At 43.6% G+C, this 24,486-nt stretch overlaps 1 protein-coding gene across 2 annotated transcripts; it reads left to right on the top strand.

Moving 5' to 3' along the window:
• Positions 1–16,469: 16,469 nt before the first annotated feature.
• Positions 16,470–24,039, top strand: parp16 (poly (ADP-ribose) polymerase family, member 16). Of its 2 annotated transcripts, none has more exons than XM_088641035.1 (7): positions 16,470–16,560; positions 17,634–17,829; positions 19,259–19,396; positions 20,368–20,574; positions 21,051–21,222; positions 21,739–21,883; positions 22,844–24,039. In XM_088641035.1, exons 2-7 carry the CDS (start codon positions 17,641–17,643, stop codon positions 22,986–22,988), a joined length of 996 nt encoding a protein of 331 aa, XP_088497161.1. In that variant the 5' UTR covers positions 16,470–16,560; positions 17,634–17,640; the 3' UTR covers positions 22,989–24,039. The 2 variants fall into 2 exon arrangements, with proteins under 2 accessions (XP_088497161.1, XP_088497160.1); XM_088641034.1 differs by having other exon boundaries at positions 16,477–16,560; positions 17,497–17,829.
• The last annotated feature ends 447 nt before the right edge of the window (positions 24,040–24,486 follow it).

The following is a 24,486-nucleotide window of genomic DNA, read 5'->3' as shown; positions in this document are numbered from 1 at the left end:
ACCCCGAATCAATTGTACCTTAAAAAGGTTGAACTGAAGGACTATTTGACTTTCCCACGGTTAGTTATTCTTCACAGATGCACAGCTACCCCACAAGAGATACATGCTCTGAAATAAAATGCTTCAGCCGCTTGCCACACAAGTGTGCAGGAGAGCAATGCACAGCACGTCAGATAAAAACATACGTCAGCTGCGTTGTTTTTTTTATTGTGTCCTTCTCTGCAGTATTGCTTTTTAATGTGCATCAATAGTGTAATATTCAAGTTAGTTAGCTTATCACTGCAAAACGGAGCTCTGATGTGCTGGCTGGCTGTCACAGATGCTCAGCCGTGTTGTCAATCATTTGGAAGGAGCCGGAGTGAAGAGGCAGCCTGATTAATCACATTTTTTCTAGTCTTCTCCACAGGACGCAAAGCCCGGTCGCAGTCAATTACTCCACGCCGCAGCCAACCTAAGATTAAATAGGCAATTCGGAGCAGACAGAGCTGCCTCTTGTGAGCCTAAAACACACCGCTTCACGCGGGACTCTGCTTCGGGATGTCTGATGTCCACATGTGTGCACGAGAGCCTGAGGTCTGGGGTTTGGGTCAAGGTTGTGGGCTTGGCGCGTGTAGTTTGGCCCCAGTGACGCTGACTGTGTGCTGGATTGATGGCCTTCCATCTGAGGAGACAACTGAATTTCGAAGACGCCCAACAAATTCGATTGCTGCACAGGCTTACCGAATTACGATCCATGGAAACAGGCTGACGTGTTATTCGTTATTCGGTTTTGTCAGCCCTGAATTTGGTTTCCACCACGGGGTCTGGCTGGCTGGAACATTAGATGTTCTGAATTGACAATAGATAGTGGGCCAGAGCAAAGGAGGTGTTAGAACCCAGTGAGGATGTGTTTACACAGTAACTAGTGTTCCCCGTGATGTGTCATCCTATATGAGAGGCAAACGTGGCATTCCTCACCCTCAGCTGGGCTCTTCCCTGCCATGCCTTTTTTAGCTTCAGAAAGAGAGGAATGTCCCTCTCCATGAATGGCATTCTCGGGCTGTACTGTCAGAGTACGCAGTAATTGCTATCGCAGTGTGGACCAGTGCTTTCATGTGACAGGTCGCTGGTCTGATGCACGCTGGAGCTGCAGTCCTCGCAATCAAAGCACAGCTGTCTTCCCCCATTGTCTCAGAAAACCTGGAGCAGTAAGACTGCGAGAATTAATTTGCAAAATGGTTCCTTTGAGGAGTCTGATTTGAATAATGAAAAGATGAATATGGCGGGATGTGCTATAAAAATCATTTTCCATCCCACACAGTTCCTATCACAATGGAAGTCCTGCACATTTATTTAATTATTATAACCATCTACTATAAATTATAGCCTGATAAAGCAGCTATCCTGAATTATTCATTTCTGCATAACTTAAAACGGAGCTCTTGGAGGACAAGAAACAATCAGTACTTTCACTGCCTGATGTGGCAGCTGATACACAAAGCACATCAGGAATATTCAAGAGGCTGCTACTCTCTTAGTTATTCAAAGGCTGAAATTTGCAATTTGTGTCCTCACTAGGAAATTGTCCATTACTTCTTATTAATATTTATTCAGCATAATTTTCCTTTAATCTGTTCAATTATAGGTACGAGCGACCTGGAATAAGCTGGATCTTCATCAGTCCGTCTTGTTTGTTTCTTTAATTAGCCCTCTCAAGATTTCCTGTGTGACCTGCTATAAGAAAAACTCACAGAGGGCTGCAAATTCTGTTTGGTTTTAACAGGGGACATGGAGCTCAGGATATCTAGTGCTACTGGGGATGAGATGGATTTCTTTATGGTTTATAAATATTTACCATCTTCAAAGGAAATGATCTATACCGCAGTTGTTGTTTTTATTTATTAATACAGTAATTCGAGCAGTGTGTAGTTGATAGTGTCTCACATTCTTCAAGGCAGTCCCTCAGGAAGGTCAAGTGCAGTATATTGCTGAAGCAGTGTGTCGTGGCAGTGGTTTAATTTTTTGAGGTTAATGATATCTGACTCTGTAACATTCTGCCACGAAGGCATAATCCTAAACACGCAGAGTTCTCCCCCCCTTTGCATGAATAAACAACGTTTATCAATTCAGCTGTGAGGAAATGAAAGGAAAACAATCATTTGGCGATTAAAAAATAGCCTATTATTAAGGCTTCAGATTCTGGGATTCATTTGTATTAACAGGACAGCATTCTGCATGCTGTTTTACAGTATCTATCTTAACGTCCATTTTAAGTAGTGTACAACACACTACACAACAGTGGGAAAATGTCAATAGTCTTCACGTCTCTAAACTGGAATGAAGACTGAAGGTTCCCAGATGAATGTGCATATCTTCTTACAGGTTTTTGCACTATAGTTCTGTCTGAAGATGGGTAAATATCACACAGTGATTCATCTTAAGGCAAATGCAACTTCACCAAAGATAACTTCACTGTACAGCCTTCCAAGAAATAAAAAAGGTAAAGAATTTCACTTTGTTGTCTTTGTCACAATTTGTGTAACTAGAATTTACTGATAAAATCTAAGGATGCCTGATTTTCTCCACTACTATGTGTTTCACTTGACTGAGTCGTTTTTTGGTCGAGAAAATTGAGGGGAGTTCAGGGAACTGTGATGGGGGTGGCGTCCATTCCTGTAGCATTATATAGACGACAGCGTGTGAGGCTTTTGTATGTTGAGTTCTCAGAGGTTTACTGCATTTAGAAAAGAGCTGTGGTGCAGTGAGCTTCGTCGCGATTCGTGCTTTGACCTCTGACACACACACTTGACCTTTTCAGATATCCTTAGCCCCGACACAAAATTGCACATGGTTCACTCCTCTCCCCACTCGCACTTGAGCTGTAAATGTGCAGCAGGGCAGATGAGAGGGAAAACTGCAGTGATTCCGGAAATCTTAATGAGTTTATCTCAAGCACTAGCGCTGGGCCCCAAGGTCAGGAGCATGAAGGTGAGGTTCAGCCGTTACCCCCAGACAGGCTGGCCAGAACCACCTCATGTCCTTTTCAATCCCATGTCGGTCGCGAAATCGTATTGGTCATGCCACTGGTCTCTAGCTCCACCCTAGGCTGTACTGCAGGCCCCTCTTCTTTCGTGTTTTCTCGAACACCAGAACAGGGAATAGAGGCCTTCTATAGTTATCAAACACCAGCCTGACTGCCTGCCCACAGCTATAGACACACATTAGGAATTGAGGGAATGTACTGTATTTGGCTCTGCTGCAGAAAATAGAATTATATGTAAGGGTAACAATGCCTCTCAGCAGCACTGCAATTCAACTGTCAGGTGTCAGCTGAAAGCAGTTCAAGAAGTCCTAGTGCTCAAGGTTTGTATTTCTTTTTTTAGTGCAGAAAATGAAAAAAAAACAACAACAAAAGACTAATCTGTTTATATTATTGTGGAATACAATATCTTTTCCAGTAGTCGGTTGGGTTCAAAGTTCACCATCTCCTGTTGACATGAATATTCAGTTTTTGGCAAAACGTAAATGACTGTGATTCTTTGATTCTCCTGCCCAACAGTTTTGCTCTTTTATAATGAATTGGGAACAGTGCCAGCCGTCATTATGAGATGCAGCCTGTCAGATGAATGAATCCGGAGTGTGTAAGATAAATATAATTAGATTCAAGGGAAATGCTGTCAGGTCCTTTACCGAGTGTTTGTCTTTTTTGTGGATGCACATTTAACCTGTGAGAGGAGAGCGGGCTTTGTGGCCTATTTAGGAACCAACATTAACAGAGTTATTAGTTTTGGTGACCATTAACCCTGGACCTTGTCACTCTAACATCAGTAATTGCAGTCTTTCTAGAACGCCAGCACTTCCAGTGAGTAGAGGACAGTCAGCAGTCAGTTCCCATTAGTTCCAGAAATCCGATTTCTCCCTTGGAGAGCTCTGCTCTCTTGCCACAGAGCCCTGTATTTAATCACCTGAGTTAACAATGAGCTGTGCCACCGAGCAGCATCAGGTGTATGTGTGCAGGGGGCTATTTCTCCCACCAGTTTTATTTTTAGATTTGTAATGGTGATCTAAGATTAACGTGTGTATCATTCCCGTGAATTCCAGCTCACATTCTGCTATAATACACCAGGGTCAGAGTGTCCTTATGCCAGCAATAAGTCATGAAGGAAGAGGCCATTACTCAGTAAGGACTCTGGGGTAGATAGCTGAGCAATGACATTTTGAATTCTCTTATTTAGTTATTGCAGGTTCAAGAATTTCTTCTAGAGTTCCTGTTAGTCTATGCAGTTAATGGAAGGTGAGGCTCCGAGGTCTCTCAAACGAAGCAGGTATTGTGAGGGCCTGATAAACCTTTAATATTTTAATGGCTGTCGGTTGTTGAAGGCCTTATTCACTGAAGTCTTTTATTTCATGTTCACACAATCTTTGCTTCAGTTTGGCCCATTTTGTAAGTGTGATTTGGCTAATACTGTAATGTGCGGAGAACGGGGAATGGTATCCACTGCTGAGTTTCTCTGGTAGTTAGTTTTTTTTCCTCAGGGAATTCTCACCATCTGGGTCACTCAGAAAGGTGGGGGAGTATACAAAGAATATAAGAAAAGTATACAATAGCATAAAGTTGTGAGCTGTGTGCACCAAAAACACTTTCTGCAATGTCAACCAATGTTTTTCGTATGCTTTTAAACTTCTGCACATTATATCTGTTGTTAAGTTTATTCACTTAAAACAACTGTATGTGAAGATGAACATTGTTTTGGTCCAGATCTGAACAATAGGTCATTTCCCATGTTCTATTTCTGCTGTGTTTTTCTCTGGTACTGCTCTAATCATTTCAAATTGCAGTATTATATCAATTAGGAATCCGGAACAGTGAAATACGCCGAATGAGAAAGAGCAAATATTACCAGTTCAAAGTGAAGGGCACAGTAGGAACAGCAGAAACAGCTCTCCTAATTGGAATGGCAGTGTAATTAATTGATCTTTCTGCTGATCAATAATCGACAGGGGAATAACCTTGTTGTAGAATCAATTGACCTGCATCAGGGACACTAAAGGGAATCGACAGAGCTTATTTTAGCAAGTGAACTTGCTGATTTGCAAAACAGTACTGAAATCAGTCTTCTTTAACAAAAAATAAAACAATCCAGCAAATAAAAATGGTGTGCTGTTGTTTGCTATTAATTGAGCACGTGCTACCAAACAGTGATTCATATTCACTTCAAAGAGAATCAGCTCATTATAAATTAATTTTATACATAATTAGATGCTAATATATTAATGACATTTTTAAGTGGAGATGCTAGAAAATCCCCCTGTATTTACATCCATGATGTATTTTTCATGAAGGAAGAACTGGTTTGGTCAACAGTTAGCTGTAACTTTCTTTCTACTCCGATTCCAATCCTGTGCCACTATATCCTCTGTGAAATCTTCCCTTATTGTTTTTGGTTCACAGGGATCAAGTCCAGCTCTCATTTACGTTAAAGGTTTTTTTTGTGTCTTCTCAAAGGTGCCTTTGTGAAGTCTGAGAAGATTGTTTAATTAAGACAATTAAGCATATACAGTAATTAGCCATCTTAAATGCTCAGTTTGATAGAAACCCCGAAGATTCTGTGGCCCTGGTGCACTGCAGTTGACCACCTTTGTCTTAGATCGTTTTAGTTATTTCAGTGACGCACAAAAAATGATTACCAAGAAGCTTTTCATCTCTGCGCAAGAGTAATGTGTTCCTCCTCAGACACGTCCCACAGATCTACCAAAGGAATAATAGATATTAATAAAATCAATTTAATTAACAAAGAAAGAACAAAGCTTGCTGTTTAAAGAGAGATAAGGATCCATTTTGATTTCAGACACAACTGCAGGACAAATGTTTATTTTGTGTTATTAGAAACCACATGTATGATAGCAGACTACACTTCAAGCAAAACCTTCCCATTTGTCTGTTATTAATGACAATAATTAGAAGTGCAATCAAAGAACGCAACACATTACACCACATTCTGTGATGAGTAAAGCCTTATCTGTGTGTACTGTGTGTGTCTGTGTGTGTGTGTGTGAGTGAGTGAGGGGAAGACTCCACTTTTCCATCACAGCAGAAGCTTCTAAAAGGCGGAATGGGACTGTTACTTCTTCATCTTGCCAAAATAAATGAAAATGAAAAGAATGGATTTGCCCTGTGGGTGAAAGTTGTATTCCAACATCCGGGAGCTACAGTCCACTCTAATGGGTCCCTTCGAGATTGCCAGACCCCGTAGGAGCTCTGCTTGCTCGGCAGCCTATCATGCCTCTTACTGTGTTCTCGGCCTTGGATGGAGGCCGGGAGTCCGCGCGCTGCGCGTGCGGCAGCAGGTGGTGAAGGAGCACAAAAGGATGATGTGTTTAGGCGACGCGAGTCTTTCATCTGTGAACTCTGGACCCAGCACCTTCCTCCCGGACACGGCTGGATATGGCGTGAGGAGGGCCGCAGGCGGGATGGAAACACACGAGGCTTCTTGCACAAGCGCCTGGGTCTTTGAACTCGTGCTCCTCTCTTGTCTCTCCGGGTGTGTGAGTAACAGGCGAGAGGCTGCGAGCTCTCTGCGAGCAGGAAGCTGGGTAGAAGCAATAGATCTGAGCGCTCAGACTCAGCGGACCTCTGTTCCCCCATGTGGCTTTTCAAAGTGCGTGGGTTCATGGAAGACAGTGTTCAGTTCGGACAAGTTCTACTACAGGATATTGTTGGTGTCCAACTTAGGAAGGGCGTAGAGGCTGGGGACGCAGAAGGGCGTAGGGCTGGCGTTAGGGGATAGAGTGAGGTTTTATAGCTGGCAGAAGGAAGTTTTCCTGCTTGAATGGTGAGGTCCCTATTCCAGAGGAGTCCTAGGCCTTCAACGATAGAGGACGTCAGCAGCCAGGCGTGAAGTGAGGAGGAAGATCAAGGTCACAGGTGCAATGTCAAGGACTCTTTGACACACAGCAGGCGCTCTCCAGTCTTCCCAGGAGGTTTTAAAGATGCTGCGGGTTTTCTGCATGCTCAATATTCCAATATTACTTTTGTCACTTCTTCCCGGGATTAAATTAAATAAGCAGCTCGAGCCGCAGCGTATGGATTTCAGTTTTAATCACGTTAAATAAGATTCGGCTGATGCGGCTAATGAAAAAGAAATTGTTTATGTTGAAAAAAACCACAACAGCAAGCAAGCAGAATGCTGCTGAGCATGAGCCGAAGAGCCTGCCTTGTGTGCTGAAGGAAGACTTCGCCCTGCATGGGGAGAGGAAATGTGCCCAGACTCCTGTTTGTTTTCCACAGGCTTGAAAACCATGTGGTGCATGTCTTACATTTTCCAGGGAACAAGAGGCGTGCTATTTATTACCTTCATCAACGGGATAATGCCTGGATAGTGATTGTTGTAAAAAAGCTATTAGCACTGAGCATTGGTGATTATTTAAATGGGATTAGATGTCCAAAACAGGATAATAAAATGCCTGAGGGTTAGGCGACAGGATTGAGAAACAAGATGAATCAAACTCACACACTGTTACCATCTTCAGGCAAGCAATGCAATTAAGCACTCTGATTGTTCCTTGGAACTGTAATGGGCCATGCTTCTACTGTACTTGAGCCCAGCCCCTTCTGTGCTACTTAACGTGCTGATAAACTGAGCCACTTTCATCCGTGAAATATCGCATGGCCGTCAAACAAACAGTGTGTCCCCTGTCTCGGAGACCAGACGAATGTCCTTTGTGAGAAAGGCAGGGCTCTCCTCTCCCCTCACGAGCTGAAAACCTGGGCTGCTCCCCTCCCCTCTCAGACAGGCTTGACCTTTAAACAGACGCGCATTCCCTGTCACACTGGCGACGCTGCGGAAGGGAAGAAGGGCAGACACTTGAAAGCAGGGGCCCACCCGCGACCCGACACAAGCGGCGCCGGGCGGCGAGGGCTGGCGAGTCTCACGGCGGGAGAGAGGCTTGTTGGGAAGAGGGTGCTCTTCCACCTTGCCCTCGCTGTCTGAAGCTCCTGCTCTCCTGCACTTTGAGCCCGAACACTTCGCAGGCGCGGGTAACAATAGGAGACCCTGTTCCTTCTCCTCTCAGTCTTGGGGACCCTCCATAGTGAGCTGAGTTGGGGGGAGGCCCTCGAGAAGGATCGAGTGGGCCTTCCTTTCTGCCTCCTCTGTGCGTCTCCCCCATGAGTGACGTGAGAAGGGATGGAGAACAGTGTGGCCCCCTGAGCAGGCTGCCCAGTCAAATGCAAATGACGGCAGTATGGTTCTGGAGAAGTGGGCCAGGAGAGCATGCTTGCGCAGAGCCCCGGGACTGCGGCTGGAGTAGGAGGCACAGATGAGGCAACGCAAGAGCATTGAAAAATAGCTCAAGTCATGCAGTGGCTTTCATCACCAAGCAAACACAAAGAACAAGCAGAGAAACAAAGGAAAATGAACTGAGAGTTGTCCAACATAGTTCTCATAAAACGGTCATGAGTTGAGTTCCAAAAGAATGATTTAAATGCAGTTATTTTGATTTAAGAATAAGTAAAGGTTTCTTCCACGCTGAGAAGAGCAGAAAAGAAACACAATGTTTCAGCTGTGGAGCCTTCTTCGGGTGTCAGTTATTCTGATTACGTTTTCTCTTAGCTTTAGTTTAGTTTTTTAGATTTTTGTACATTGCCGTTTGTACTAAACCACGCTTTGGGAAAATAAGAGTGTTCACTGTGTATTTTTAGGAAATTTCCACACAGCTTTCTTTGCCATTGTGCCCTGTTGGGCCATCTGGAATCTCTTTCAAACCTGAAAATGCTCTTCTGAGCATCCCCAACTACTACTAAAGCATCATGTTTCCTTTGAAATGGGCAGAGCCTGTGGTGAAAACATACCCAAAATCCTCCCAGTGAAAAGAAAATGGAGAATGCACCGACCCGTGTTGTCTCATGGGATGTAAGCGAGCTGTTTTACACGTTCTTAAGTTTCGCAGATGTATTGATTGGAACAGCCTCTGGATATCCCCGTTCTGTGCGTGTATGAAAAGGGAAGGAGTGCTTCTCAGAGTCTGGCTGCTGACCTTCCGTATCACTGCCAATGTACACAGAGCCAGTGGGACCCCCGGAACACTGATGTAGCCTCAATTAGTGGGGGCCTGCAGGTGAGAGGGATGAAGGCGTCTCAGCTCTTCTACCCAGAGGTCTTTACCATCCCGTTATCTCTGACAAACATGCCGAGCCCTTCTCCAGCGCCGTGCTCTGGGCCGAAGGGGAGGGCACTGCTGAGCTCTGCCCGCAGTCAGAGCCCCATCGACCTGCTCCTCTCTCACGCCTCCCAAGCGCACAGGCCCCCTGCTCGAAGCACACTGGTTAATTATGTGCACATATTGTGTCTGTATGTGCTGTCCTGCTTTGCTGTGCGTCACATCGTCCTTTGGAAAAGATCTGAATCACGCGAGATTTGGAATCACGCGTTTTTTGGAAACAAACACAAATGAGGGCAACATCTACTCTTTGGTTATCATATATAAACACCAAAGCTGCTACCCAGCGAGTCTGAACGACAGAGTAACAAGAGTGTGCACTGTTCCCCGTCATGTTCTTAATTAGTTCGAAAGCTCTTTGAAAGAGGCCTAGAAGGAGCTTACCCTCTTGTACAATTTGAATGTGGAGTTTTTCTTCTAAAGTTTGAATTGTGATGTGGCGGCATTCCCTTTCTGGAGCAACAGAGCGCTCCTCCAGCTACAAGAGCATCACTGCCTTTGACAGGAAGAGTGAGTTAGACAGCACCGGTACAACTCTTTCATACATCTGAGAAAACTGGAAAAGTGGTGCATTTTCAAACAGCTGCACTTCATTAAAATGATCATTTTCATAGCGGGATGTTCCATTTTTGAAAGTGCTATATTTAGCTGTATTCTGTTCTGCATGCAGAAAGTTGATTAGACTGCTCATGCTATGAAGTGACTCCAAAGAGAATATGCAATTATGCTAATAGACCACAGATTTTAGCATTTGGCTTACGTTTGCCCATTTATTTTTTTTAAACGTGCATATTGCTTATCGTAAGAGAAAAGAGATAATTACAATAGTTGATTTTTATCCCCCCCCCAGGTCTGAGTTAGAAGATGGCTAAGGTAAAAATAATGGAGACAATTCTGATGGCTAATTGAATATTAAAGACAATCAGTGAGTCTTCGCTTCCCTGGAAATCTGAATAGAGCAGTTAAGCAGTTACCATGCTGTTAGTCCCCAGAAAAAGGAAAGAAACAAATCTGCAAAATAAGCTTTAATTGGGTAATTAGGCAGCATGGATATCAGCCATTTAGAGCAGGAAATGGAAAGCTTATTGCCCATTATTCCCTGGTTGTATTGTGTGAGGCTATTACATGTGAAGAGAGGCTCTACTGTTCATTGTCACACTGGTCCTGGACCGCTGCCAGTAGATTAGATTAATTACTGAAAGCAGTATTGCACCTGTAAATGCTCTTTAAAATTTATGGGGATATTGGCTACGGTGCACTAAGAAACGTCTGGGGGTCTTTGACAAGCTGGACCAGGTTTTTATTTCTGCAGCTCTGTTGCTCAGCGGTCAGCCTGCGCGCGGGCAGCGGTCCACAATGGGGCGGCCGGGGCTGGCAGACAAAAGCCTCCCCTCTCCGGCCGCCAGCTCCACAGGGCCCGCCCGCCGCCGGCCGCGCTCGGAAAGCACAGGAGCTGCGGACCGTCCTCCCGGCTCTCGGCTCATTTCCTATGCATTGCTGGCGAAGGCTGAAGCCAAGGGTCTCCCTTTGTTTCCTCTTTAGACGCCTCAGAGGCCTCGGGAGACGCCTCTCTTCAAATCTTATTAATCACAGAGATGGGGAGAATGTGCCTGAAAGAATTTCATTGGGCTTGAATGAACGGCTGTCATGTGTAACAAAATGAAAACGTATACGTATATACTGTATATATTTTCAAAGGGCAAATTGTATTTACAGCTACTAGTGTCATTCCTCAGGAATGCCACTGTACAGAAACATGATTGCTAATCTAAGAAAGACTACATTTTAATTCATCTGAGAACAAGGTTTCTAGCTAATGGCACTAAGTGTTGTAGCAGTCATTGGGTGCATACTGTATGTATATATGTATAATTCGGTTATACATTAGTATGTGGACTATATTAGAATATAGTATTACAATGGGAACATTAATCTGAACTGTGTGTGCTATGATATTGCCCAGATTAAATCTAAACTTCAGGCCAATGCTAATTACACATTTCTATCTCAGTGCTGTTTTCCACTGGGGAGACAAGACGAATCCTCTGGCGCACTAAAATCTGCCTTCAGGTCCTGAGTTTGGTATTTGCACCTGTCAACAGGGTTAAAGTTTGGTTATCTCTTTCACCTGAAGCGATCAGGTTTATTGATACTGCTGGAACACTGTCCTGCCTCGTACAGCATTGCTTACAGCTCTGGGATCTTATTACTGTTTCAGATGAAGATAAAAAGATGAACTGTATTTGTCCAGAACCTACATATGAGTCAAATAATATGTGAGACAACATACAACTTATATTTCATTGGTGTAAGACAATGATGTGCACATTTTCTTACACAGTTGGTATCGTCAGTTATTTACTGTATGTATGCGCTGAATGTCGTTGATACGAGAAAATGGCACCGATATTTAAAACACACTCTCACTGAGGTTATAAGCACAAACAAGTATTTTCATTCACAGCAATGTCTACAGCTCTGGTGACCCTCAAATTCTGAAACAGTTTAACGGTTCTGCTCCTTTGATGGGGACATTTATTCAAAAAGGACACATGTTAATCTCTGCCTTTCCCTAGATATAAAATCATAGATACTAGTAATAACCTACAAGACACAGTGTAGATCTCTTTAAAAAAGTAAAATGCATCGATTGCATTTGATCCTGCTTAAAAATGGCAGTCTAAAGCCATCTTATTGTTCATCTGGGCAGGGTTCTGATTAGGATCTGATGCCTCTGTGTTCAGTGTAAAAGCTTCCAGGATCATTCTCAGGAATTGTGAGGCAGTGAGTTCTAATGTTTTGGTCAGGAAAATATTAAAACTGCAGCATCGATGGAAAAGATATGTGGCTTACCTACTTTTTAAAATGTATTTGTCAATTTGTTGAAAACGTAGCACATCTCTTCCACTGTACTGCATGAATTAAAAACAAATAAAAGGTGAGATTTCGAATTCAGCTTTGACTGCTCCGTATCTGAAAGAAGGGCTGGAGCAATGTGTAAATACAACCTTGTTGAGCAGGATCCAAAGATTTGGTTCTGAGAAAAAAAAATAATACTGTAAAACTAAACTTTGTTTTTTTTTTAAAAAAATTAACCGATGGGAGGGACCCAGTAGCAGTCTTTAGGAAGACGCTAAATATTTTCCCGTCATCCAAGGGGTGAAGAACAGGTACAGAGCCTTGGTGTTGGGACTTAGTGTGAACACACTGGAGTATCAGCTGCATGGAAATACAATAGCAACACAGATCATGTAATTTCAGTTTTTGTCCAAAGAGAAACATATACTGTATAAACAGAATAGCAGAGGACCCAGCATGGGGCCTTGCGGAGCACCAAGAAGTAACCAACCCTACGATCTGAACCCTCACAGTGCCTTCTCTCTCTATCAAAACTCAAACACACATTGAAATCTACCTCTACCTCACATGTCAAGAAGCTTCTATCCTTTATTTCATTCTGTTGATGTATGATTTTGCACATCTGATGTTGTTTTGCACATTACCTGTAACCTGTTGTTGTTTTGCACATTGCCTGTTGTCTCTGTCTTTCTTTTCTTATCCATTTGATTTTTTTGTACTGCTTACCGTCTGAAAGCTAGCTAAATACCATTTTGTTATACCATATACCTGTATATAAGTATAATGACAATAAACTTGAACTTGAACATCAGAACTGAAAACAAAAAGAGAGATGTAAAATGTATGTGAAATGCCAAACAAACTCTCAAGCCAGGAAAGCACCTGCATCATCTCCTGTGAGGAGATCATTAGCAAGTGCTACATAATTACCCAAGCCAGACTGGAAGGGTTTGAAAAATGTAGGTGCAGAGAGATTAATATTTAATATTTAGCAGCACATTCTAACATCTTCACAAGAAAATGAAAGTTAGGTACGGACCAAAAGTATTCCAATGTCCTAAACCTAGTTTTGACGGAGCTGTTAAAAGTTTATTGCCTGCTGAAAGGAAGTGAAACACAACACAAACACAACACAAACACAAACAGCATTTATACTGGCTGAATAAAAACTGGCACAAATACCATTAGCACCCACTGCATAGACCTCCCTGCTGGACTGTCCTCTTTTTGGAATGATCAGACATGGTCAACCTACTGTATGTTGTAGAGACATGAGGAGAGAATATTGGTCTGGGTGTTATCAGACTTAAAGAAAAGAGGTGAAGGTTGTTTCATAATGGTGATGGGGGAGGCAATGAGATGGGTTATGTAGGCTTTAGCTGTCTAATTAATAGCGGAAAAACGGGTCTCTAGGATTATTTTGATTGATTTAGACGTGGTAGTGTAAATTCATCTTGTGATAAATGTTAGTATAAGTCTTAAAATGTCCAGCATTTACCTGTTTTTTATTTTTTATTTTCGCGGTTTCGGGGAATCTCGGAGTTGTGTGTTTGTCGTATGATTTTTTATTGCACGCTGATGTGTGGAGGTGGGAGGAAATGACTCCTGCAACTCGTCAACATTGACATAATTGTTTCGGATGCAAGAGACTGGCAGGAAATTTGATATCTGGGAATAATTCCTACTTGGGAAACGGAATATTCGCTGTCAATGTATATTAATTCCACCAGCTGTTTTTGTTTTAGATATGGAACTTGGGTTTCGGCATAGACGGTCCATTCACCCATTTTTCGTCGAAGAGCATTAGAAGACACTGCCCCCCAACGGACAAAGGGGGGAAATGCATGTTATCTGTCATTGCCTCCCCCCACCGGTTCTTTCGTTATTTTTAGCGTTAAAAATAGTGACGCTTCTCGCGCTTCCTTGAATCGCACAGCTGAACTTACTTAAGCGGTATATGTCACCCCGATGAAATGTTAGCCTTCTACAAAACGTCAGGCTCGATTTAGCTGGAAAGTTTACTCGAAAGGTAAAATGACATCGCGACTCGCCTCTTTGCGAGCTCCGTGTCCAGGAGACAGCACTTCAGTGCGAGGCTGCGCTCCCCTCAGCTGCTGCAGACCTCTGTTTCCACTGACGTGCCGCTTTGAAACGGATACAGCTCGGCCATCACCTCCGAGCTGTTTTCAAACAAAATGCTATTTTTCTTCATTATGAGGACGCTGTCGCCTTCTGCAACTGTCAGCTTCCTTCGGCTCCTCAATGCATTAGGAGAGCTGGAGAGAAAACACGCTGTGCGGTAAAGGGATCGATTCCCAACCGGGGAGACTATCTGGGGGGAGTTTGCATGTTCCCTACCTTTTCATACGCGTTTTCTTCCAGTGATGCCGTTTCCTCCCACCTCCAGTGACATATAGATTTGGCCAGACCTGTTGTGTTTTGAGGTCGGTGGCTGCGTCAGCATGCGTAGGCTGCAAAGGAACAAGTTAAAGGTTTATTCCATGCTGAAAAGAGAAGAAAGGAAACACAACGTTTCGGCTGTGGAGCCTTCTTCGGGTGTGAGCACCGGTCGTGCCCTTTCTCTTTGATGCCCTACGAGGGATTGGCTGCAAGAACACCCCGGGCTTCTGGGATAGGTGTCTTCTTACCAGGACAAGTGGGTTACAGATAATGTTATGGTATGTGTCGTCAGGATTAATGGCTTATGCCGTCAGAGGTCAAGTTGTGGTATGTTATACTGGGGATTTGTGTTCTGAAGATACTGTTCATTTAAGTACAGCGGGCATTCCCAGGTTCCAATGTCTTTCTCTCACCAAAACCTTGTATCTTCTTACTCTTGTCTTTCTTTCTCGCTTCACCTCTATTTTTTGCCGTATTAAAATGCGGTCCCAAAATGTATCTAGATATTTTTTTTTATTCAGCAAAATAAGAAGAAAATGAAAATGTTGCACTTCATGGGAATTGCGCAAATCCCGTCTGGCTTCGATAGCTAACGGGTTTATCAGCGCGCCAGAGATAACACATCTGAAGACGACACAGAAGACGCTCACGTCCTTGTCGGATTTGCGGCGCTCTGTTTGAACGCGTGTTGTCGCGGCCTGAAGTGTAAGTAAGGCCAACAGTTGGAGATGAAGGCGAAGAGTAATACATTACAATCGTCAGCGTGTCCCTGCAGGCTACAGACCAATGATAAATAATGTTCTGCATGCATGTGCAGCCGGTTATAAAGACTGCTGCCCTACTGTAATAGTGTTCTGCATGATGACTCATGCTGATGAATGCATCGTAATTCTGGTGTGAATTTGAAAAATGGCTTTGTTCTCCTGGGCTTATCCACCTCCAGAATAATAATAATAATAATAATAATAATAATAATAATAATAATAATAATAATAATAATAATAGCATTTTCTGGACACTCCACTCAAAGCGCTTTACAGGTAATGGGGACTCCCCTCCACCACCACCAATGTGCAGCATCCACCTGGATGATGCGACGGCAGCCATAGTGCACCAGTACTCTCACCACACACCAGCTATCAGAGTGATGATGCCAATTCATTAAAGGGGATTATTAGGACAATTTGGCCATGGCACCAGGGTAACACCTTTACTCATTTAAAGAAATGCCCTATTATTTTTAATGACCACAGAGAGTCAGGACCTCAGTTTTACTGTAGGTCTCATCCAAGGACACACTATCCTATACTATGGTATTAGGACCCACAGACAGAGCCCTCTACTGGTCCCACTAACACCTCTTCTAGCAGCAAACCTGCTGGAGGTCTGCATCTAGGTGCTGGCCAGGGTCACACTTGCTTAGCGTCAGTGGGCTGCCAGTAGGGAGTTACAGTGTGATATAGCTACTGGCAAATTCCCCTGCTTGGTTCCAGTAGAAATGAGCAAATAGTGTCTAATGGTATCACCTCCAAGGGCCATGAGACATTCTGAACTGGAAGATATTGGTCACCAGTAGAATACCAGCTGAACATTTTAACTGGAATTTCTAACAGGGAGATGCAACATGCACTCTTTTGTCTGTAGTAACCAACACTAGTAGTGGTATAATTAGCCATAGTATTCGTACGGAACTGATATTTGGCCATTGCAATGTAAAAAGGCAACAAAACCTGACATGTGAAAAGGGGGCTACAGGACATGCAAATCCTGAGAACAATTGAGGCCTTTTATCGGACTTATGAAAAGTACCCGCGGAATATTTATAATTTATATTTATTTTGCTCGAAATACCGTAAAACACATCAACGCAGCCATTATCTTACAGGCCCAGGAGTTACAGGACTTTTCATCTCTCTAACTCTTCAGTGTGTCTGGGGTGGTGGGGCGATGTGAGCAGGCGATAAGGTTTTGAACCGCCAGGTGGCAGTCTTTTTTTATCTGTCTGTGTCACGTCAAACACAGGCACCTCCTCGGGCAACCGGCTGTGGGTCTTGCTCGCAATGTGTTGTCCCGGATAGGTTGTGGCGTTTTGTTATGCTGCAGGTAGGTGTTAAGAAAGCAGATTTATTTATGGTAGGCTGTTTTGGAAGAAAGCACATAATATAAAATGTTTGGTGTTGTTTCCGTATTTGATTTTTATTTCTGCATGCGGTGATACACTTGCCGGTTAAGATTGAGCGCGTGCGAGAGAAAACAAAATCATCTTTCTCACCCATTTTTAAATAACTTGAGTATTATTTTCGTTGTCGTTCCCAACATACAGTTTAAAACCAATAAAAAAAATAAGGACATACAGTCATTCTTTACGAACTTCTTTTAATCACGGAAGGCGTTGCTTTACAAATTACTTCTAGGTGTAATCGGTAGCTGCAGTACAAAATAACGAGGCCTTGGTAATATATCATTTTCAGTGAGTGAGCTAATTTAACAGCTGTTCTCAGTGGCTTGATTTCTTATTGGGCAGGTCAGGGGCCATGAGCACGCAGTCGCCTTCAAAATGAAATAAGTTACTTTCACTCTGCAGACGCATCGCACTTCATGTGTTCAATAGACCTGTGTATTAATTTACTAGTCATTATTGGCCACCAGTTGATGTATCTCTCACGTTTTAGATATGTATTTATGACTCCATGTGTGCTGTCATTCCTATTTTATACAAATTCGAAAAAAAGGTCAGCCATAGGTCAGGCAGGTATTTCAGGTGTACTGTTATAGGCATATGAGTGCATACACCTAACATACTAGACGCCATGAATAGTACATGTGTAGGATGACAGCACTTTTGATACTCATAAAGGAATAATGTATTTTTAAAGTGTCATCTTTATTTTAGACTTCTTTCCCCTGTTAAGTACAAAATTAAAACCCAGTTACTAGACAGTGGCTTTCCTTTGGGGAAAAGTGCAAGAAAGCAGAAATCCACTGGCGGCTTTTAGCTTTGTCGTCTGTGAGGCGTTCGCAAATGTTGATGCTCTGCAGGTGCAAAGCGTCCACTTAGCCCCGAGCCTAGCTGTGAAGCAGCCAGGGATTTCAAAACGTCCGCGGACCGGGGAGCCCTGCAGTTGACTGTGACGCCCGGCTCTCTGGTGCTTCGTTTTCCGGGGGGGGCCTGGCAGCGTGGGGATGCAGCAGCCCGGCCAGTCTCCCGCTGTCAGAGAGGCGGTCCGAGCGAGCCTGCAGAGCGACCCCGTGGCTGCGGACCTCCGCTGCAGCCTCTTCGTCTCCGCGGCTCAGAGCTACAAGCGCGACTCGGTCCTCAGGCCTTTCCCACCCCGGTACGTCAGCGGAGAGAACAAAGACTTCGACGCGCTGGTGAGTGAAGGCCGCGGGTTGTTCAGGATCGTTCTTGTAACACCATAGCCAGGTTCTTCAAACGGCCGAACTAGGCAGACGTAATGGCCCGTTTTCATCTGTGCATGACTCGCATGGACATGGTATGACTATACTGTGTTATAGTTCTCGAAAAGAGTAGGGGTATACCCCGGCGTCTTGGCCAAATTTCCCATCAGCCTTTATCAATCATGGCCTCCTAACAATCCCCCTCTATGAATTGGCTACATTACTCTGCTCTCCTCCCCACTGATAGCTGATGTGTGGTGAGCGTTCTGGCGCACTATGGCTGCCGTCGCATCATCCAGGTGGATGCTGCACATTGGTGGTGGTGGAGGGGAGTCCCCATTACCTGTAAAGCGCTTTGAGCGGAGTGTCCAGAAAAGCACTATATAAGTGTAAGCAATTATTATTATTATTACTTCTGTAGTCCAGCGTTTGGCTTAATAAGTTTAATGTGACTGGGAACTTTAAGGCTTTTATACCTCATTGTAAGCTGGTGGGAACTAAAACATCAAAACCTGATCTTTTTTGTTGTTGTTGTTGTTGACAGCATACTGTTTGGAAAGGGCTTTAGTAAATTCTACTCTGAATTTGCTCTCTTTTCATATTTTATAATCTCTTGCACTAATTTAGTACTCTAGATAATTTTTTTGCCCTCCTTCTTAATGTTGTAGCCAGTGGCTATATCGCCCTGCAACTGACTACTGGCAACCCACTGAAGCTCAGCAGCCGTGAGCCTGGTCAGTACCTGGATGGGAGACCTCCTGGGAAAAACTAAGGTTGCTGCTGGAAGAGGTGTTAGTGGGGCCAGTAGGGGGCGCTCACCCCGCGGTCTGTGAGGGTCCTAATGCCCCCGAATAGTGACAGAGACACTATACTGTAAAAGGCGACGTCCTTCAGATGAGATATAAAACGAAGATTCCTGACTCTGTGGTCATTAAAAATCCCAGACCATTTCACAGAAATACCCCATTGTCCTGGACAAATTTCCCCCTGCCATTTACTAATTAGAGCCTCTTAATAATCCCCACCTATGACGTGGCTTCATCGCTCTGTTCTCCTCCCCACTGTGGCTGCCGGCGCATCATCCAGGTGGGGCTGCACACTGGTGGTGGTGGAGGGGAGTCCAGCGCTTCGTGTTGAGTGTCCAGAAAAGCACTGTGTAAGGGTTATTAGTTATAATGAGAAAACCTGCAATAACCTTAGTAAAAGCTTTGGTTGACGGGCTTTGAAAAACATTTTTTGCAAGTCATGTTCCCGCACTTCTGTCTCTTTCCTTGGACATTTTGTGGCACACCGGTGAATTGGACTGTGCCCCTGTACTGTATGTGACTGCCTGTAACGGTAGACATGACAGTCAACAGCCAGTCTGACAGCACGGCGATATACTCCTGTCGTTGTCCCACAGCTGGCAGACGTGAGTTCCATCCCGAGTGTCAGAGACGTGGCGCGTCTGGGACCAGGGGAAGGCGAGGCCCAGCTTGGCCTGGTCCACTGGGTTTTATCCTCCAAGAACTTCACTGTGAAGACGCTGCAGAGGGAAGAGGTAGGTTTGCTCCTCGTTTTCGCTAAAACAAACATCAAGCGTAAACTGTATTAAACCGCTGTTCAGGAAAAAAAACGGTTATTTTACAAAAACTGTACTCGAAAACGTCTCCATAATGGCACACCACTAATCTGGAAATTCAGAGTTGATGATTGCAAAGTGACCCATGCGTTTGAGACATACACTACACAAATCTCATCAGTGACTCATAAGCTTCAGGAGAATACATATGAATGATCTTGGATATTTTATGTAGAGTCCTCACCAAGACAGTGGGCAAGCTAACAGGATACTTGGGATATAGAATATAAAATTGAAATCAAGGTAAAAATTATGCTCATATTTTATCATGCTGTAGTAAGACCTTGTTCTATGATTAGATTAGATTGTTGATCTATGTTGTTCACTCCACCAGAAGAATGCTGGAACATTACGATTAATATAGATTTGTCACCTACAGGCAGGTTAAAGGAATGATATTTCTTCAGTGCAGACCAGTTTATGTGATATGTGAGCTTCTAAGGAATGTATATAGGGACTGTTTTACATTTGCTAGCAAAACAAGGGCACAGGGTCATAACCAAAAGTAAAAGGGGAATGCCTTCAAGATAGAAAATAGAAAGCCATTCTTTGCACTGAGGGATCTGGCTGTCGAGAACAAACTTCGCCGACACATGGAGGCCAGAACTCAGGGCTCCATCAGGAAAGTGGCTGAATGAAAGTTTAGATTCAACAGCAAAGATGCGCGGAATAGGCTCTTCACATGCTCTGTCTTTCCAGTGTTCTACTGTTTATCTTCAAGGTCCTTTTTTTTTTTAGTTTGGCTGCTAAATGCATAATCCTGTCGAGGGTGAGCATAAAGAATCACTTGACCTTGGGCACCTCTGAAGGATAAATGTTCTTTTCGTCCGTCGAGTCTTGCTTCACTGTTCTCTTTCTCTCTGCGGCTCTCCCTGCTGCGGTACCCCCAGTTCGTGAGAATCCAGGAACTGGCGGAGCCCGAAGGACGGTGCGTTCCTGCCCCAGACTTCCTGTTTGAGCTGCAGTATTGTGACCAAGTGAACGCCAGGTTCCAGGAGACCAGAGGAGACCGGGACCTCATCTACGCGTTTCACGGGAGCCGCCTGGAAAATTTCCACTCGATCCTCCACAACGGTTTACACTGTCACCTGAACAAGGCGCGTGTTGAATTTCTTCGCTTCATTCGTTTGGGCAAAGGATTTTAAACTTTTTGATGTTTTGTGATATGGAGTCCATAATGCATTGTTAGTGAGTTTTATTTCTGTGATAGTCACACAGGGTATTCAGTTAACTGTTGAGCAATATTCAGGGATGTCAGTTTCCACTTCTAGGATTGCTCCTGTGAATGCTAGGATTACCCAGCCTCTTGAACGTTTCTCTGCTTATGTTTGCTGTTCATTTTCAGCTGCAGTTTTTTGAGATTTTCAAGGCTACAGTTTCATACTGTCAGAGATGTACATTTAGTTCGGCAGCCTCCGACAGGCTCTCTCGTACTCTCATGCCTTAGGTTTAGACAAAAGTCTCAACCACTATACACAAGAAGGAGCTGGGTGGGGGTGAACAGTGCTGAAAGGTACAGCCTGCCTGTGTGAACTTCAGGGATATTAATGGGACCGATGGTTGCCCTTTGCAGACCTCGCTGTTTGGTGAAGGCACTTACCTCACCAGTGACCTCAGCTTGGCCCTGCTCTACAGCCCCCATGGCAACGGCTGGCACGAGAGTCTTTTGGGACCCGTGCTGAGCTGCATCGCCGTGTGTGAGATCATCGACCACCCCGATGTCAAGTGTCAGGTGAAGAAGAAAGGTAAAGTGAGGTCTCGGTCTCTCCCTAGAGAGGCTTTGTGGAGCAGGGGCCTTAGTACCATGTGCCGTTCAGCGTGCTGCCTTTTCTTCCATGTCATGTTCCTTCTGCTCACTTTGTTGCCAGCAGACATTTTTCCCCGATGTGAGTTGTGAATGCAGGTTGTGAGTGGTATCAAATTTGTGATTGTTTTGGTTCAGCGTTGTGCAATATGTTCGTTTCTTTGGGCCATTTTCAAGCGGAGCCATGGCGTTACAGTGCCATCTGGTGGCGAATGAAAACCCCCACGCTCCGAAGGATTTTCACAATTTCTCATTTTTTCTTCAGATGCCATGTTAAGTTTCAAATAAATAAGGTGTCTTTAATGAGAATGTGGAGGGAACAGTCGTGTGGTGTCTTGCGTGAAGGGAGGCTGTGATCTCTGTAGTTTGCTGTAGTGCTTGAACAGGTGTCCGCATTGATTAGCACAGAAGGGGGAGTTTCCAGCCCCGAGACTGAGACTGCCTGTGGTTTTGTCAGACTCGGAGAGAATTGACAGGCGTCGGGCCCGGGTGAGGAACAGCGAGGGCGGAGATGTGCCTCAGAAGTATTTTGTGGTGACCAATAACCAGCTGTTGAGGGTGAAGTACCTGCTGGTCTACTCGGAGAAACAGCACCGGAGGAGGTGAGTGTCTGTACTGGACACTGCGGGCAGTGCTTACCAAAGGACAGGTTTTAGACTGAGCATGTCCTGATTCATTTCTGTGCATACTCGTCCCTCCTTGAGTTATCACAGTAATCATATATCCCTTATTGAGTCTTATTGCAGTGAGTCACTATTTTCTGGCCCGTTAGCTCTTTGCAACAGTAATTTCACTTTAATTTGCTTATTAAGTAGATCTCCAACCCCAAGCCTCGATCCAAGTTATTTTATAGGTCACCATAAATCGCCTGGTATCTGAAGAAAGAACGCTAAGCATTTGTTCGGTTTAGAAAGCAACGTTTCAATGAAGCAACTGCTAATCCTTGAGGCATGAAGGATATTCTGATTTTTGTTTGTTGATTTTTGATCCCCTCATTACTTAATTGAACGGTTCAATTGATCATAGTTAAATTGTTGTGGGCCTTTAGAAACTGATGATTTAAAGGCCACCTGTAATGCCAGCTGGACTGGAGCTCTCCAGAATAGGGGCTGGTGATCTCTGGTTTCAACAGAATGCTTAGTAGTATGCGTTTGCTAAGCATTCTGAAGAAGAGCTGTTTTAAAGTAAGAAAGTAGCAAAACAAGACAGGTGATACCTAGCCACACCGTAAAAAGTCTGTGCCAAGGATTGTTCCTAGTATAGTCACTGTCCCGCTAACAGTATGTCTGGTGATGCACATGTGCAGAGCCCTTCCATGTTGACATAAATATCACTGGCATTGAAATACATAAAGAGCTGCAGCAGGACACCAGGTTTGAAGTGTCCTGCTGCAGTGAGTAGATACAAGTACATTGGTCTTGTGCATCATGTGAAGGCTTGATGCAGAAAGTTGTTAATTATTCCCATGGGCAGCTGTGGGAAAATATTTTTGTGTGGGGTGGGGGATTCTCATTCTAACATGCCAAGGCTTTGTTTAACTCTGTGTTTTTGTATGATTCCAGGCACACAAGGCAAGTATCATGGCTGGCCAGGCACCACTTTGCTATCACGATGTGTCTGTATTTGTTGTTGCTGATAGTCATCGGCGTGTTTAATTCACCAGCATTCCAGTCTTTTTGGAACAGACTTTTCAACGAAAGAAAATGAGAAGTACTTTCGTATATCAGCAACTCTTATGAGTGCCTTAATACATCGTAACCAAGACAATCTTGTTGGGAGCTGTAGTACCATAGTCTGCTTCATAAGCCTTGTTCCACATGCTGTTTTGTTATTATTGTTTGCACAACAAATAGTTTTTTTTTTAATGTTCTGCTTTCTCCCTCACGATGAGAGAGTTGTTTTTTTTCCTTGCTGCTAGACAGATGTCCTGTAATTTGTTTTTATTTTAGTTCTGTTTTTGGATTGTACCTTTCTCAGTTCAAGCCTTAAAACAAGTAATTTACTAAATGGGTCAGAATATCACAGGCAACAACACTTGGCATGCTTTTAAACAGGCAAAAGTAAAGTTTTTGCATAGTTGTTGCTTGCATATAGTGGTCCCCAAAGCGTCTAAAGATGGTCCTCCAGCATCACAATAGATGTACTGTATAACTAGGATTCTATATCAGGAAGTCTCTTTTACTGCGGGAAGACCGGTTGCAGTCGATGTGGGTCCATATTGCACTATCACTGGCGGAGAGCTGTGGGGTGCCAGTCTAGAAAATGCTGGGTTTTCATGACACGGGACGTGTACATTGTATTTGTAATCATAGCATTCCAAAACTTGCCAAAGTGTATCCTGGTAGTTAGAACAAACAAGGCTTTGGTGATGTATTTGGTGAGTTTTTGTTCAGTTTGCACTGTGATGGTTTCTGTTTCCTGGCTCCAGAAGAATGTGCTTGGTGTTCAAAGCCATGCTGCACATGAAGCCTTACTGCATTTCCTGTTGTCATGTTCTCTAGTTTTGCCTTATGTATAGTCAGAGGATGAGATGAATACAACATAATTACTTCTGAATGTGGGACTTTTAACATGGGTTTTTAAATCTAAAAACCTGTTATGATCTGTACTTGATTTGTGTTTTTTATACTTTAGAAAATGCATAGTACAAGCAGCCATGTTTTCTTTACTATTTAAAGAAGTTTTTTTTGGGGGGGAGCATTATGTTTGGATAATGTGTTATTCCCTGTCATACTTTCGATAAAGAAAATATTTGTTACCAGTGTGATATTTTTGTGTTTTTTACATTACAGTTCTAGGCCTTAAAACCATATTTGATTTTTCTGCATTTGATACTTAAACGTGGTCATAAAAAATATATTTTCTCGTCATACTGTTATTTCTGATGGCACATTAATTTCTTTTGAGATCTGGGTAAAAAACACTTTGTTTGAACAAGCTTTATTCCAAGAGCAGGGAACGCAAAGCTGTATTTTTCACAATGCAGAGATTGCGCACAAAATAATGCAGCCTGGATCCTCAATTTTTAAAATTAATTTCAGGAGCCAGTTCGGCAGGATGATTTTACTTTTACATGTGAAATACGTTATGTATCCCTTTATTGTGCAAAAATAAAGGATACGGCTTGTATGTCTTCATGAAGTCTTTCCAAGTATCTGAAACTCCATCCATCCATCCGTTTTCTAAACGCTTATTCCAATTCAGG

This window comes from Lepisosteus platostomus, chromosome 7 (assembly GCF_059453375.1).
Source record: "Lepisosteus platostomus isolate fLepPlt1 chromosome 7, fLepPlt1.hap1, whole genome shotgun sequence".
Lineage (NCBI taxonomy): Eukaryota > Metazoa > Chordata > Actinopteri > Semionotiformes > Lepisosteidae > Lepisosteus > Lepisosteus platostomus.
Note: the sequence above shows the minus strand (reverse complement) of the source record. Positions and strands in the feature narration are given on the sequence as shown.